The 14,360-nt window shown below is 42.0% G+C and overlaps 1 protein-coding gene across 1 annotated transcript; it reads right to left on the bottom strand.

Annotated features, from left to right (window-relative positions):
* Positions 1-9,360: 9,360 nt before the first annotated feature.
* On the bottom strand, positions 9,361-9,990 carry LOC126708440 (uncharacterized). Its single transcript, XM_050408235.1, has one exon. It carries the CDS (start codon positions 9,988-9,990, stop codon positions 9,361-9,363), a length of 630 nt encoding a protein of 209 aa, XP_050264192.1.
* Between the last annotated feature and the right edge of the window lie 4,370 nt (positions 9,991-14,360).

The raw sequence follows: 14,360 nt of genomic DNA, 5'->3' as shown, positions 1-14,360 counted from the left end.
TTTAATCACCAAAAAATTTATTTCAAACATTCATTTCTTAGATGATAAAGTCTGCCAATTAATCATTTTATAGTCACTCTAACACCTTCTATGATTTTATATGGCTAGCTTATAGGTAGTTAGCTCACTTGTGTTTTGATTAGTTAACTTGTGTTTTTGCGTTTGAACCTCAATTTTCTCATTTGTATGTGTGTATTTGTTTCTTAAAAGGGGGTTAACTTCTTTTTTAAGTTTTAACGGCTTAATTGTGAGTTCCAGTTAGCTCAACTGGTAAAGTTTCTGATAGTTGTATAAGAGATTTGGGGTTCAATCACCGCCTACACCAAAAACTGATTGGTGTCTTGATTTGATAATAAAGAGCTATTATCAGGAGCGAACACCATAGGTTGAAACTCTCTCAAAAAAAAAAAAGTTTTAACGGCTTAATTTATTTGTTTGAAAATCAATAAATGTATAGTTTTATCTAAAGAAAAAATGAATCTTTAAAATCTATACACACGTAAATAAACTAAAATTAATCCAACTCACATTTAAACCAATAACTTCATGACTCACCAAGACTAAAAACTCCTAAACTAATCCTTTGGGATTCTAACATATTAGTTATTTATTAATCCCTTTTAAGTGATACTACTAGGTATTATTTTGGATACTAGTATTCTTTTTTCTTTTTCTTTTTTTCTTTCTTTTTCTGGTTAATAGTATTCGAAAGGTAGTAATTGGAGCTATGACATGCTTGCCAAAATGCTGTACTGTGTACATATGAACCTTAGTATGGAAGTCTAGTGGTCAAGCACCTAATCCACCTAGCCATAACACTTGAATTCAAGTAGTGTGGGACTCATTAGCACCAGGGCCATAAGCCAATGAAAGAATCTCTTGGTATATTTGTGAGAGACCGCAAACTTCCTTGAGGAGGGTGCTCTCAAAAAAAGAGATTTAGGTGCTTTTAAGGGCACCTCTCTTTTTGGGTAAGTGGTGTGAAGTCGCAACTTATTTTTTATACAAAAAAAAGAAAAGAAAAAATAAAATACAAAACACATAATAAAATGCTTCATTGTCATTGATAAATGAAAACAAGTACAATCTTGGTAAATTAAACCTTACAAGGCTTTGAGTCCTAGTTACAATCTATGCAAAAGAATAAAAAACTTTGGTTCTAGTTACAATCTACCAAAAATTAAAAAAGAATAAAACACTAATCTACCTATCCAAAAATCCTAAACTCAGAGGTTAGGTTATGGAATGAGAAGGTATTAGGCACTCATTCCGCCCAGATAGAGTCTGGTCTTCTAGACTCTAATGACAAATATACCCCTTTCTGCATGAGGTGAATGATATCTTGAACATACATGACAGGCACTTGACTAGAATTAATTCAAATAAATTTACCTTATGGATGTATCCTCCTTTTTTAAGAAAATTCAGATCCGTTTTGTGTAGAAAAGAAAATTTGATTTGTAAAGAAAAATCAAATCTGTTTTTTATATGAAAGAAAGAATAAGATTTTTATAAAAAAGGATCTGTAAGGACCAGGTTTGGACTTCTAGCCCAACGAGTATATAGACTTGAGCCCAAAACAGCTCAAAACAATAAATTTGTAGAAAATGGGTTGGAAAACTGGGCTCTTGTGAACCAGATAACAGGAAAACAGGTTTTGATGCTAAAAAGAGAAAGATAACAGAAGTTTTTTAAGGAATAACGTTCTCGGATTGGTCTGAGGACACTGATTCTTAAATATTTACTCTTAAAGTTTTATTACAGATTTGTTTACAGTTTTTCCTTTCTTTTTCCATGGAGGGTCTTTCACATTATATAGCCTTCTCTGGACCATCTTGATCTTACACTTGTTGATCATCTGAGCCCCTACTTAAGTACCTGTCCCATCAGACACCCTCTTTGGCTTTCTGTGAGTTGCGTTCGCTAAGGCAGTACTGTTCAGAAGTCTTATCCACATAAATGTAGCCAGAAAAGTAGCTGTAGTGCATTTAATGCAGTGGTAGTAGCTTTCCCTTAGATATTTTTGAGTTTTGTTCCTTTTTACACGTTCATGAGACACTTCCTATCGCTAGAGCTTCTTGGAGGGTTACTTTAGTTGTTGGAATGCATGCTTGAGCTGCATTCATCATATTCGAGGAGGAGCTCCTCCTCGGATCACCTTTCGTTTGTTCCTCACTTATAAGACTTTCATTGGGGACTCCTGATAACTACTTACTTCTCCTCGGGCAATTCAGCGGTCTCGGACAAAACCCAAGGCCCAACATGTCATTCTGGGCCTTTATCCCGACAATAACCCCTCAAAATTATGGTTTTTCCCTCTCATTTGAGGAGAAAAAATGGGATTTTGACTCCCAAGAGATGAAGTCAACTGACCCCTTGATTTACACGTGTGGGAGTACAGTTTAACGCACCTTATAATTGCTGCTGTCGTTTCGAAGTTCGCAAGGCGCCATTGATTGCCCCAGGCAGTGCCTTGTTCCCTAGATCTGACTGTGAGGCGTATATCCAACGGTGGACCTTTTTTTTTTTAAGTTTGAGCGGGATAACTCACACTCAATCTCTCCCCCTATAAAAGGCGCCTGAAGGACTTCTTTCTCCTCATTTTGCAAAAGCTTTCAAACTTTCAAGAATTCTCAACTTCTCCAGAACTCCCTACAATGTCGCTCATTCACTTTCCGTAAGTTTTCACTTTTCCCTCAGATTGTTTTCTCCTCGGCTGGCCTCCTCGGCTCTCTTTTCTTTTGAGAGAATTTTTTTTTTAGCATCCCCTGGGTTTACTTAGATGGGTAGGTTCAAGTACTTAGTAGACTGCTCGGCCGCTATGAAGGGTTTCAGGGCCAAATACCGTATTCCACAAGGAGTAGCCCTGCAATATTGTGCCCCAGATCGAATTCTCACCAATAGAGAAGTAGGTGAAGTCATCATTCCGATGATTGCTTTCTTGAAGGAAGGAATGACGCTTCCCATGGGTAGGGTAACTAGGGACTACCTGATTAACCACAGGCTGACTCCCCATCAGTGCGCCCCCAACCTCTTTAGGGTCTTGGGCTATGTAGACGCTCTCAATGAGCAGATGGGCTTGGGGCTCACATGGCTTGATGTGGTCCACCTGTACGAGTGCCATAAGCTCGCCGGTGCGGGATATTACCTAAAGTCCCGGTCCAACATCGTCAAACTGATATCGTACCTTCTCAAGTCAAATAAGGGTATGAAGGACGATTACCTCCTGGTCTCCGGGGAGTGGCATGACAGTCTTCACTACCCAACTCGGGCAAGGGATCCAGGTAGGGTGCATTAAGATTAGGTCCCGTAGTTTAGTTTCCTTGAGGTTTCGTCTTCTTAGATGATAGTTTTTGTTAACCTAACCATCATTTCCTCCACAGGTGTCCTTTTTGCAGACAAAAACCACGTCGCTCCAAGGCTAAGTCTTGTCAACGTACCGGCCCTTAACAAATTGCTGAGATCTGAGATATTCGTAAGTGAGGACGGACAACTATGGGCTGCTTCTTTAATTTTGGACTATAAGCCTCTATCTCATATATTCCAGGATGCAGGTCAGGCAATAAAGGCTGGCGACCCTCAATTGAACCGAATAAACGTCTCCAAGCCAGGATTCCTAGCTCGGAGAGATCTTCCACACTTCCAGTTGCCCATCCAGCGTGTTCCCCAGGAAGTAGCTGCTCCAAGAGAAGGGACAGATTCTACACGCTTGTCCCTCTCAACCGAGATAGACTAATTTCACCTTGAGGACGAAGGTGAAGCTCCAGGCGGGCCGATAGTGCTCTCGGAATCCAAGGCTGACATTGATAGGCTTTCGGCAGCCAATACTCCGGGACTGGTGGTTGCCCAGATTGACTCCGATTTCAAGGAAGAAGAAATGGCCCTAAACCAGAGGAGAAGCTTACGAGACCTCATGGCCTCTAGGAACAAGGGGGCAACTTCACAAGAAGTACCCAAGTCCCAAGTTCCTCCAACTCTTCCTCCCCCTTCCACTCCTTTCCCTACCAATCCTGGCCTGCACGTGATGAGGGACCTAAAGAAGAAAAGGCCGATACAAGAGATTGAGAAGGGAAAGTTGCTCCCTCAGAAGGGCACAAAGCAGCAAAAGACTGCCAAGGATCCAAAGGATAAGAGGTCCTCATCCATGGACAGTAGAGAAGAGTAGAACCTGGCTGAGGTGCGCCTACCACAGCGTGTGTGGTTACCTTGACTAGAGGTTGACGGGGCTGCGATTCTGTGGAACGCCTCCATTAGGGAGTATCAGAGAGGTCATTATGCACATGTGGTTGAGTCCTTGGAGCAACCACTTCTCCTGCCTAAGGATATGGATGTCTCGAGGAAGTTGAAGCAGCATGACCTTTTCCTGTCCCTAAAAAGGGACCTTGCTCTGGTAAGTCCACATTCTCATTCTTTTTATTTATTTTAGCACTAGTATGCTTTCTCGTTTGTTTACATGGGATTACAATATTGTTCTTATGCAGATTACCCAAGAGGTTTATGTGGCCGAGGAGTGGGTCAACAAAGCTAGGAACGATGCCAGGAATTAGGCTAACCTCCGTCTCGATGCCGAGAAGGCTTTGGGGGCCGCAAAGGAGGAGAATAAAGACTTGGCCACCAAGCTGACCACCTCAGAGAGGGATCGGAATGGCGCCTTGGCCAACCTCAAGAATGTTGAGACTCAAGCCGAGGATCAGCGCAAGTTGCTTTATCAAACAAAGATAGAGCTGGCCACTTCTAGGCAACTTGCGCTGGATTTGAAGGCGGAGTTACAGAAGGCCAGGGACGCAGCTCAGCTGGCCAAGGAGGCATTGGAGGCTGAGAAACAAGCAGCCTTTACTTTTGGCATAGAGGAGACACAAGCCAGGCTAACTAAGGAGCTGGCTGAGGCATGCAGGGACTACTGTGATGCCACATGGGCTGAAGCCCTTAATATTGCAGGAGTTCCTGCAGACTCAGAGTGGAGGCAGTAGGGAAAGACCTACTACCACCTTGATATTCGTGCGATCCCGAGGCCTTCTACTTCCCTCTATCCTTCCTCATGAGTCCTTGGAGCAACCTCTGACTACTCAAGCTGCACTCCTTCTTCCCGAGGTTCCACAAGGATCTAGCCTAGCTGGTGACCAAGTTCAAGGGGCTGAAGGGCCCAAAGATTAGGGCAAGGGTAAGGAGAAAAAGTCCTCCTCCGAAGTCAAATACGTCGCCAAGGACAAGGATGCTGCAGCTAAGGCAAAAGAAGCAGAGGCCAGGACTAAGGAAGTTGACAATAAGGCCAAGGATGCTCCTACCTCTCAGCCAGGCCAGCAAGAAGATCCTCTTACTCCCAGGGCAAAGGCTTAGTACTTAGGAGCTTTCTATAGTACTTAGGGATTTTGTGGTGACACTTTGTTTGAATGTAATGTACTCATCTTATTTAATAGAAGTGTCTTTCTCTTTTTTCTTTTATCTCAGAAATCCCTTGCACTTTTATTTTATATGCTTTGAGGATTATCACCATCATGAATAGCATTGTGTTGTTGCTACTAAGGTTCTGTTTAAACACTAATATAAAATGTAATAGCATATTAATTTCCCCAAAGCATCTAGTCTGAGGACTTCAGGCATGACTAAGGTTTTGTTTAAACATTTATGTAAAAAATGTAATAGTGTATTAATTTCCCTAAAGCATCTGATCCGAAGACTTCAGGCATGACTAAGGTTCTGTTTAAACACTTATGTAAAAAAATATAATAGTGTATTAATTTCTCCAAAGCATCTGGTCCAAGGACTTCAGGCATGACTAAGGTTCTGTTTAAACACTTATAAAAAATGTAATAGTGTATTAATTTCCCCAAAGCATCTGGTCCGAGGACTTCAAGCATGACTAAGATTCTGTTTAAAAACTTATAAAAAATGTAATAGTGTATTAATTTCCCCAAAGCATTTGGTTCGAGGACTTCAGGCATAACTAAAGTTCTGTTTAAAAACTTATGTAATAAATGTAATAGTGTATTAATTTCCTTAAAGCATTTGGTCCGAGGACTTCAAGCATGACTAAGGTTCTGTTTAAACACTTATAAAAAATGTAATAGTCTATTAATTTCCCCAAAGCATCTGGTCCGAGGACTTCAGGTATGACTAAGGTTCTGTTTAAACACTTATAAAAGAAGAACAACGCACTTATACAATGAATGGACGTATTGATAAAGAAAACTTTCATTAATAATAGTACCTTTTCAAGTTGTTTACATTCTAAGGGCGTGGTATTACATGCTCATCTAAGTCTTCTAAAAAATACGCTCCTATACCAGCCACTAAGGTGATGGGTATGGTCCTTCCCAATTGGGCCCTAGCTTTCCCTATGTTGGGTTCTTTGCAGTACCTAGGACCTTTCTTAATACCAAGTCACCCAACGTTAATGGCCTTAGCTTCACGTTGACATCGTAACCTTGCTTGAGCTTGTGTTGGTAGTATGCCAATTGAACCATTGCGTTCTCCCTTCTTTCTTCAATAAAGTCTAAACTCTTTTCTAGTAACTCACTATTATTGCTCATATTGAAAGAGCTAGTCCTCAGTGTAGGGAAGCCAGTCTCTAGGGGAATAACAGCCTCGGCACCGTATGTCATCAAAAAAGGGGTTTCCCTGGTGGATCTGCGAGGCGTGGTTTGATATGTCCAAAGGACATGTGGCAGTTTTTCTACCCATTTTCCCTTTGCATCATCCAACCTCTTCTTGAGTCCATTCACTATGACCTTGTTAACGACCTCAACTTGACCATTCCCTTGGGGATAAGGCTAGGGTAGAATATCTGTTCTTGATTCCCAAGTCACAGCAGTATCTCCTAAAAGATTTGCTATCGAATTGAAGGCCGTTGTCCGAAATGAGGGTATGAGGGACTCCGAATCGGGTGACAATGTTTTTCCAAACAAACTTCTTAGCGGCCACGTCCCTGATGTTTGTTAAGGGCTCGATTTCAACCCATTTGGTGAAGTAGTCCGTGCCGACTAGCAGGTATCTCTTGTTTCCTGCTGCTTTGGGGAAAGGGCCTACAATGTCTAAGCCCTGTTGCGTGAACGGCCAAGGGCTGGACAGAGGATTAAGGGCTCCTCCCGGTTAATGCATGTTTAGTGCGAGCCTTTAACATTGATCGCATTTCCTTATGTATTCCTATGCTTCCTTTTGCATTTTTGGCCACTAGTAGCCTTGAGTGATGGCCCTGCATGCCAAATGTCATCCTTCAAGAATGATATTATGGGGTCCATCCAGCTAGGCCCTACCCTGACTTGGTGAACATGAACCATTTCTCTCTTCATCCCTACGGGTTTGTACAAATCTTCCACAAGGATGACCTGAGGAAGACCTTGTGTCGAAGAGATAGCAAGCGTGGCTAGGGAATCAGCATGGGTGTTTCCACTTCTAGGGATGTGCAACAGGTTGAAAGATTCGAATCCTGACCATAGGTGTCCCACCTGACTTAAGTACCTTTGCATTCTTTCATCCTTTGCCTCAAATTCTCCTTTTACTTGGCCATTGACTAATCTTGAGTCCGAGAACATCTTTATTGCCTTCCCACCCATTTTTTGAAACATGGTCATTCCCATTAGCAGGGCCTCATATTCAGCCTTGTTATTTGTGGCCAAGAAGCCTAGTCTTAGCGACTTCTCAATAGTGATTTTCTTGGGGGATATTAATACTATCCCCACTCCGGACCCCTTTTAGTTTGTTGTGCCATCGACGTACACTTTCCAGGATTGGGGGTCCTATTGGGAGATCATGCCAACCGATTTTCCATCCATGTGTTGTGCTTCTGTCACTTCTTCTGATGGGGGTTCGGCGAACTCGGCCACCAGGTTCGCGAGGACCTAGCTCTTGATAGAGGTACGAGGCATGTACTTGATATTAAAAGACCCTAGGATCGTGCCCCATTTAGTAATTCTCCCTGTGTAATTAGCACTTCAAAGTATAGCTTTAAGTGGAAGCTAAGTTAGGACGACAACTGTATGTGCTTGGAAGTAATGGGGAAGCTTTCGTGTACCAAGCACCACCGCCAAGACGGCCTTTTCTAGTGGTAGATACCGAACCTTGGCCTCATGTAGTGATTTGCTTACATAGTAAACTGGCCGTTGTATGCCATTGTCAACTCGTACCAACACCAAATATACAGCGTGAGGGGCCATGGTGATGTAAGCGAACAGGACCTCATCCACCTCAGGATTGGACATGATAGGTGGCCGCGATAGATATTCTTTAAGTTGTTGGAAAGCCAATGCACACTCTTCGGTCCATTCAAATCCTTTCCACTTTTTCATCAAGAGGAAGAAAGGTCTGCACCTATCTGCTGACCGAGAAATAAACCGATTCAGGGCGGCAGCCATTCCAGTAAGCTTCTGGACCTCTTTGGGATTTCGGGGTGGTTATAAACTGTTAATGGCTTTGATTTGATCGAGGTTGACCTCAATACCCCTGTGAGTCACCATGTATCCCAGGAACTTGCCTGATCCGACACCAAACGAGCACTTGGAAGCGTTTAGGCACAACCTATGTTTCCTCAGGATTTCAAAGATGCTTCCGAGGTCTCTAACGTGCTCGGACACCACCTTACTCTTCACCACCATGTCGTCTATGTAAACCTCAATACTTTTTCCCAACTGGGGTTCAAACATTCTTGTCATCATCCTTTGATAGGTTGACCCTGCGTTTTTTAAGCCAAATGGCATCACCTTATAATGGTAGTTTCCAGTGGGAGTGACAAATGCTGTCTTTTCTTGGTCGTCTAAGGCAAGTGGTATCTGATGATACCTTTAAAAGGGATCTAAGAAACTCATCCAAGGATGGCCCACTGTTGCATCCACCAATTTGTCTATTCGAGGCATAGGGAAGGGGTCTTTTGGGCAGGCTTTATTCAAATTCGTGAAGTCCACGCACACTCGCCACTTCCCGCTCTTCTTCTTCATTACTATGGTGTTGGCAAACCATTTCGGGTAGAAGACCTCCTTGATAGCCTCTGCCTTTTGAGCTTCATTACCTCTTCCTTGACAACGTCTGCATGTTCTTTCGATGGGCATCGAGGCGATTGCTTCTTGGGAGTGACGAATGGGTTAACGTTCAAATGATAGCAGATGAAATTTGGGTCCAACCCCGGGGCCTCATAAGCGTCCCATGCAAACACATCAATGTTTCTTTTAAGGAACACCAAAAAACTTTTCCTTCTCTTGAGGAGGTAGCTGAGCCCCGACCTGAAAGAACTTCTCCGGATCACCACCTATGACAAATTTTTCCAAATCCTCGCAATTTCGGCTTTTCGACTAGTCCATGGGATGGCAACTCCGGAGTTTTTGATTGCTATAAGTCCCTTTCGGTAGTGGCCGAGGAGTTAGTTTCATGTCAATGTGAGATGGCGACCACAAGGCATTGCCGAGCCACAGGTTGATTCCTTACAATTTCTTCGACGCGGCCCCCAAAAGGGTATTTCACTTTCTGGTGCAGGGTGGATGAGACGGCTTCCAGAGCATGGAGCCAGGGTCTGGCCACAATAGCCGTGTAGGGGGAATATGCATCCACGACGATGAAGTCTACCTCCACCACTTCCGAACCAGTCTGTATGGGTAGTCTGATCTGACCTTTTGGAATAACAGTCTTCCCCTCGAAACTAATCAAAGGGGAATTATAGGTTGTCCAGTCCTCGGGTTTTAACCTCAGCCCCTTGTACAGGTCGGGGTACATGATCTTGACAGCACTACCCTGGTCCACTAACACTCTCTTCACATCATACCCCCCTATCCTGAGTGTGACCACCAGAGTATCGTCGTGGGGTTGGATGGTTTCGATCTTGTCCTCGTCTGAAAAGCCCAGAACGGGTCGGATTTCCATTATGGTTCTTTTAGGCTCCGAATTATTACTTTCGGCGGGAAATCGAGCTACAGACATTACTCTAGAAGGACAAAAACCAGTTTTTCCAGGAGCAGCAAAGATGATATTAATCATTCCCAAGGGCGGTCTTGAAGAATCATCCATCTTGGGTTCTGAATTTGTTTAGCCCCCCCGGCCATTAGAACGATGCAACAGCTGTTTCAGCTTCCCTTCTCGGACCAGCTGGTCCAAATAGTCCTACAAATTCCTGCAATCCTCCGTAATGTGCCCCTGATCCTAATGGTACTGGCAATAAAGGTTCTGGTTGCGCCTTAAGGGGTTTCCAGCCATCTTGTTTGGCCATTTAAAGAGCGATTCATTCTTAATCTTCTCCAGAACTTGGTGCACTGGCTCTCGAAACACTGCATTGACTGCCTGAGTATTGGTAGATCCTAACTGACTAGCAAAATCTCTCCATGGCCGATTGTTATTGTATCGGTTCGACCTGAAATCCCTCCTTTCTTGAGGGATAACCTTATCCTTTCCTTTACCCAATTGCTAGTCTTCCTCGACCCTCTTATACTTGTCAATCCGGTCCATGAGTTGGCGCAGATTAGTGACAGGTTTTCCCGTTAGGGACTTCCTTAAACCATGCTCGATTGGGAGGCCACTCTTGAAGGTACTGATGGTGACGTCTTCAAAGTTACTGTCCATCTCATTGTACATCTCTCAATATCTGTCCGAGTATGTTTTTAGGGTTTCTCCCTCTCTCATACTCAAGGATAGTAGGGAAGATAGGGGTTGAGGTAGGGATGGCAATTTTGCTCCGCCCTGCTTTGACCCGCCCCTCCCCGCTTCGCCTCGTGTGGGTTTTCCTCGCCCCACAAAGGTGGTGGGGTGGGGATGGGGCAAGATTTTAGACTCGCACCTAGGGGCGGGGCGGGGATGGGTTTACACTTTTTAAACCCACCCCGCCCCGCCTTGCCCCATCCCCACCCCGCCCCGCATTAATAAGGATTAAATTGTAATTTTTTCATACCCTAAAACCCTACTATTTAAACAAAAATATCATCAACTTATTTTATTCTACTTAATATGGCTCTCTACCTCTTTTTTCTCTCTAGCAAAGTTGGAAATAAGGTACCAATTTTAACGTTTTCTTTTGTCTTTATTTGAAACAAATTTATATACTATTGAATTACTGATTTCATTCATGATTCATTCGTCTTTCTCAACTTACTTTTCATCATGAACATAATTTTTTTTTTAATGTGGTACAGGTCTGGGCCTGAGTTTGAGACCCTAAATATTTGTGTCTGTGTCATTGTGTGTGGGTGGGCATTTGGCTGTTATAACTTATAAGGTACATGTTTGAGACTTTGTCCCATTCTCTATGAAATAGTCACAAAATGGGAGGACCTGAGTGTGCTAGTTTTTAAACATGCGTAGGAAAAAAAGACAACCAATACTTCTTATAGTTTTTCTTTGTTTGGACACAATTTGTTACTTTATTTTATTTTATTTTTTGGAGGGCTGTTGTCTGCTACTATCCTCACTTTTTGTAAGTTTTTGGGCTTCAGTCCCTTTTTTCAATATAATTCTATCTTCGAAGTCAAAAAAAAAATAATGCACACTACTTAGTAATTTATAACATTTATTAGGTTCAAGTATATTTTTATTATTGAAACATGTCATTTTATTTGAAAAAATGTTATAGTTGTAGGGAAAATTAACAAGAAATAAAGTTTTACGGGGTGGGGCGGGGCTTCGCGGGGCCTTAAGGGGCGGGGATGGGGCAAGAAATTTTCCCCGTCATGCGGGGCGAGGCGAGGATGGGGCAAGAAAAATCCATGCGGGGCAGGGGCGAAGACCCCATCCTTCGGCCCCGCCCCGCCCCATTGCTATCCCTAGGCTGAGGGACTCTGTTGCAGGTGACGAAGCGAGAACCAAACGCCTAGGTGAGCTCCTTAAAGGAGTTTATGGAATCAGCCTTCAGGCTGTCAAACCATCTCATTGCTACAGGTCCTAGGCTGGATGGGAAGACCTTGCGCACCAGGGCTTCGTCTCTAGAATGGACGGCCATTCTCTGATTGAAGTGGCTCACATGCTCTACGAGGTCTGTCCTGCCATTATACATGGTAAACGAAGGCTGAGTGAACCGCCAGGGGAGTTCTACTTACTCAATTCTGCGCGTGAAAGGCGATCGGGAGATTTGATCCAATGCCTTGCCCATAGCGTCGTTTCCCACACCTTTTCGAGGGGGGCTCTTATGCCTACATTTGTGGTGGTGCTCCTCTTCGTAGGAGAAAGACTCGCTAGGTGGGGTCTTTGACCTTCTTCTGTAGCTACCATCCTCTTCACCGTCAGGGGAGGTGTCCAGGCTAGAGAAGGCTCGCCTTCGCTGTGCATGGGGCAGCTTTCTCTTCAGCTGGTTGATTTCCAGTTGCAGTGCTCTGGTATTCTCTTCTTGAGAGAGATGACCCTTTCCCCGTGACTGGCTTCTTCCAATTCGGGCACTATGCACACTCCCCTCTCGATCTTTTCTCCGCTCAAGGTTAACAAAAGGATTTTGTCGTTGGGATCCTATGGATTCTGCCTGTCGTGGATCTGAACCTACCATAGTTGAACGTTGCGCTCACTAACACCCAAGTATTCCTCCCCACAGACGGCGCCAATTGTAAGGACTAGGTTTGGACTTCTAGCCCAACGAGTATATGGACTTGAGCCCAAAACAGCCCAAAATAATAAATTTGTAGATAATGGGTTAGAAAACTAGGCTCTCATGAACCAGATAACAGAAAAACAGGTTTTGATGCTAAAAAGAGAAAGATAACATAAGTTTGTTAAGGAATAACGTTCTCGGATTGGTCTGAGGATACTGATTCTTAAATATTTACTCTTAAAGCTTTATTACAGATTTGTTTACAGTTTTTCCTCTCCTTTTTCCATGGAGGGTCTTTCACGTTATATAGCCCTCTCTAGACCATCTTGATCCTACACTTGTTGATCAATTGAGCCCTTACTTAAGTACCATGTCCCATCAGACACCCTCTTTGGCTTTCTGTGAGTTGCATTCGCCAAGGCAACACTGTTCAGAAGTCTTCTCCACATAAATGCGGCCAGAAAAGTAACTGTAGTGCATTTAATGCGGTGGTAGCAGCTTTCCCTTAGATATTTTTGAGTTTTCATCTTTCTTGCACATTCATGAGACACGTTCCTATCGCTGGAGCTTCTTGGAGGGTTACCTTAGTTGTTGGAATGCATGCTTGAGCTGCATTCATCATATCCAAGGAGGAGCTCCTCCTCAGATCACCTTCCGTTTGTTCCTCACTTATAAGACTTTCACTGGGGACTCCTGATAACTACTTGCTTCTCCTCGGATAATTCAGTGTTCTTGGACATAAGCCCAAGGCCCAACATATCATTCTGGGCCTTTATCCCTACAGGATCAGATCTATTTTTGTTATAAAAAAATGATTTTATCAAGAAATATCAAATATATTTTTTATGAATAACAAATTAAAAAAAGACTTTTTAAAAGAGGATCCACATTCATGAAGTGAATTTATTATGCATGCATCACATATTAAAAAAAAAAACAAAAACAAAATTTCAACCAAACTTTCAATTTCTTCTTTTAAATTTCAAAACCTGCAATTTTATAACAAAGAAAATCCTTTCTAAAAAAGATCAGATCTGTATTTAATGAAAATACAGATCTACCTTATTTTATTTATTTTTTTTTTTTTAAATTAGATTTGAAAAATACATATCAGTTTTTGAATTAGAGAAAAATCAGACCTGAAAAATACAGATCAATTTTTGAATTAGAAAAAAATCAGGTCTGAAAATTCAGATCAGTTTTTGAATTAGAGAAAAATCAGATATATATATATATATATATATATATTTAATGAAAATACAAATCTTTTTTGAATTAGAGAAAAATCAGATCTATATTTAATGAAAATACAGATCAGTTTTATGTTAAAAAATCATATCAGAAAATTCAAATAAGTTTTTAGATCTCATAAAAAATTGTTAGCCATTGCAAATTTTGAAACTCAAGAAAAAGAGTTACCGTAAACAATCACATATTAAAGAAAAGTCTAGCAACATATGAGCATGGCAATAATATATCAAGAATAGAACATAATAATAAAAGCATGCTAAACAATATTCAATCATCAAACAAGAACAAAAAGTAATGAAAGGAAAAAAAAAAAAAAAAAAAAAAAAAAAAAAGAAGGGAAGAAACCAATTGCATGAGCATGCTCTTCTAGTAAAAGAATATTTTAGGATTCAAATAAATTTATTCAACTCTTTGAAGCCTAAAATACTTTACTTACAAAAAAGAAATTCCTAAGGTGAGAGCCTCCAGAACGTCTTTAACGTAAGGGTTTTTTTTTTTTTTTTTTTTAAGAGAAGAGTCAGAAAGAGGGGGGGGGGGGGGGGAGGGGTCAGAAAGTCTAAAAAAGTGTGTTAAATTTTGAGAGGCATCATTTATTTATAGAGGTTGAAATGCTTTGAAAAAT

The sequence above is a fragment of the Quercus robur genome, chromosome 12 (genome assembly GCF_932294415.1).
Source record: "Quercus robur chromosome 12, dhQueRobu3.1, whole genome shotgun sequence".
NCBI classification, from domain to species: domain Eukaryota; kingdom Viridiplantae; phylum Streptophyta; class Magnoliopsida; order Fagales; family Fagaceae; genus Quercus; species Quercus robur.
Note: the sequence above shows the minus strand (reverse complement) of the source record. Positions and strands in the feature narration are given on the sequence as shown.

Excerpts from the sequence above, each read along its gene's own strand:
- LOC126708440 (XM_050408235.1), bottom strand. The coding sequence starts at position 9,990 with ATGGATGATTCTTCAAGACCGCCCTTGGGAATGATTAATATCATCTTT.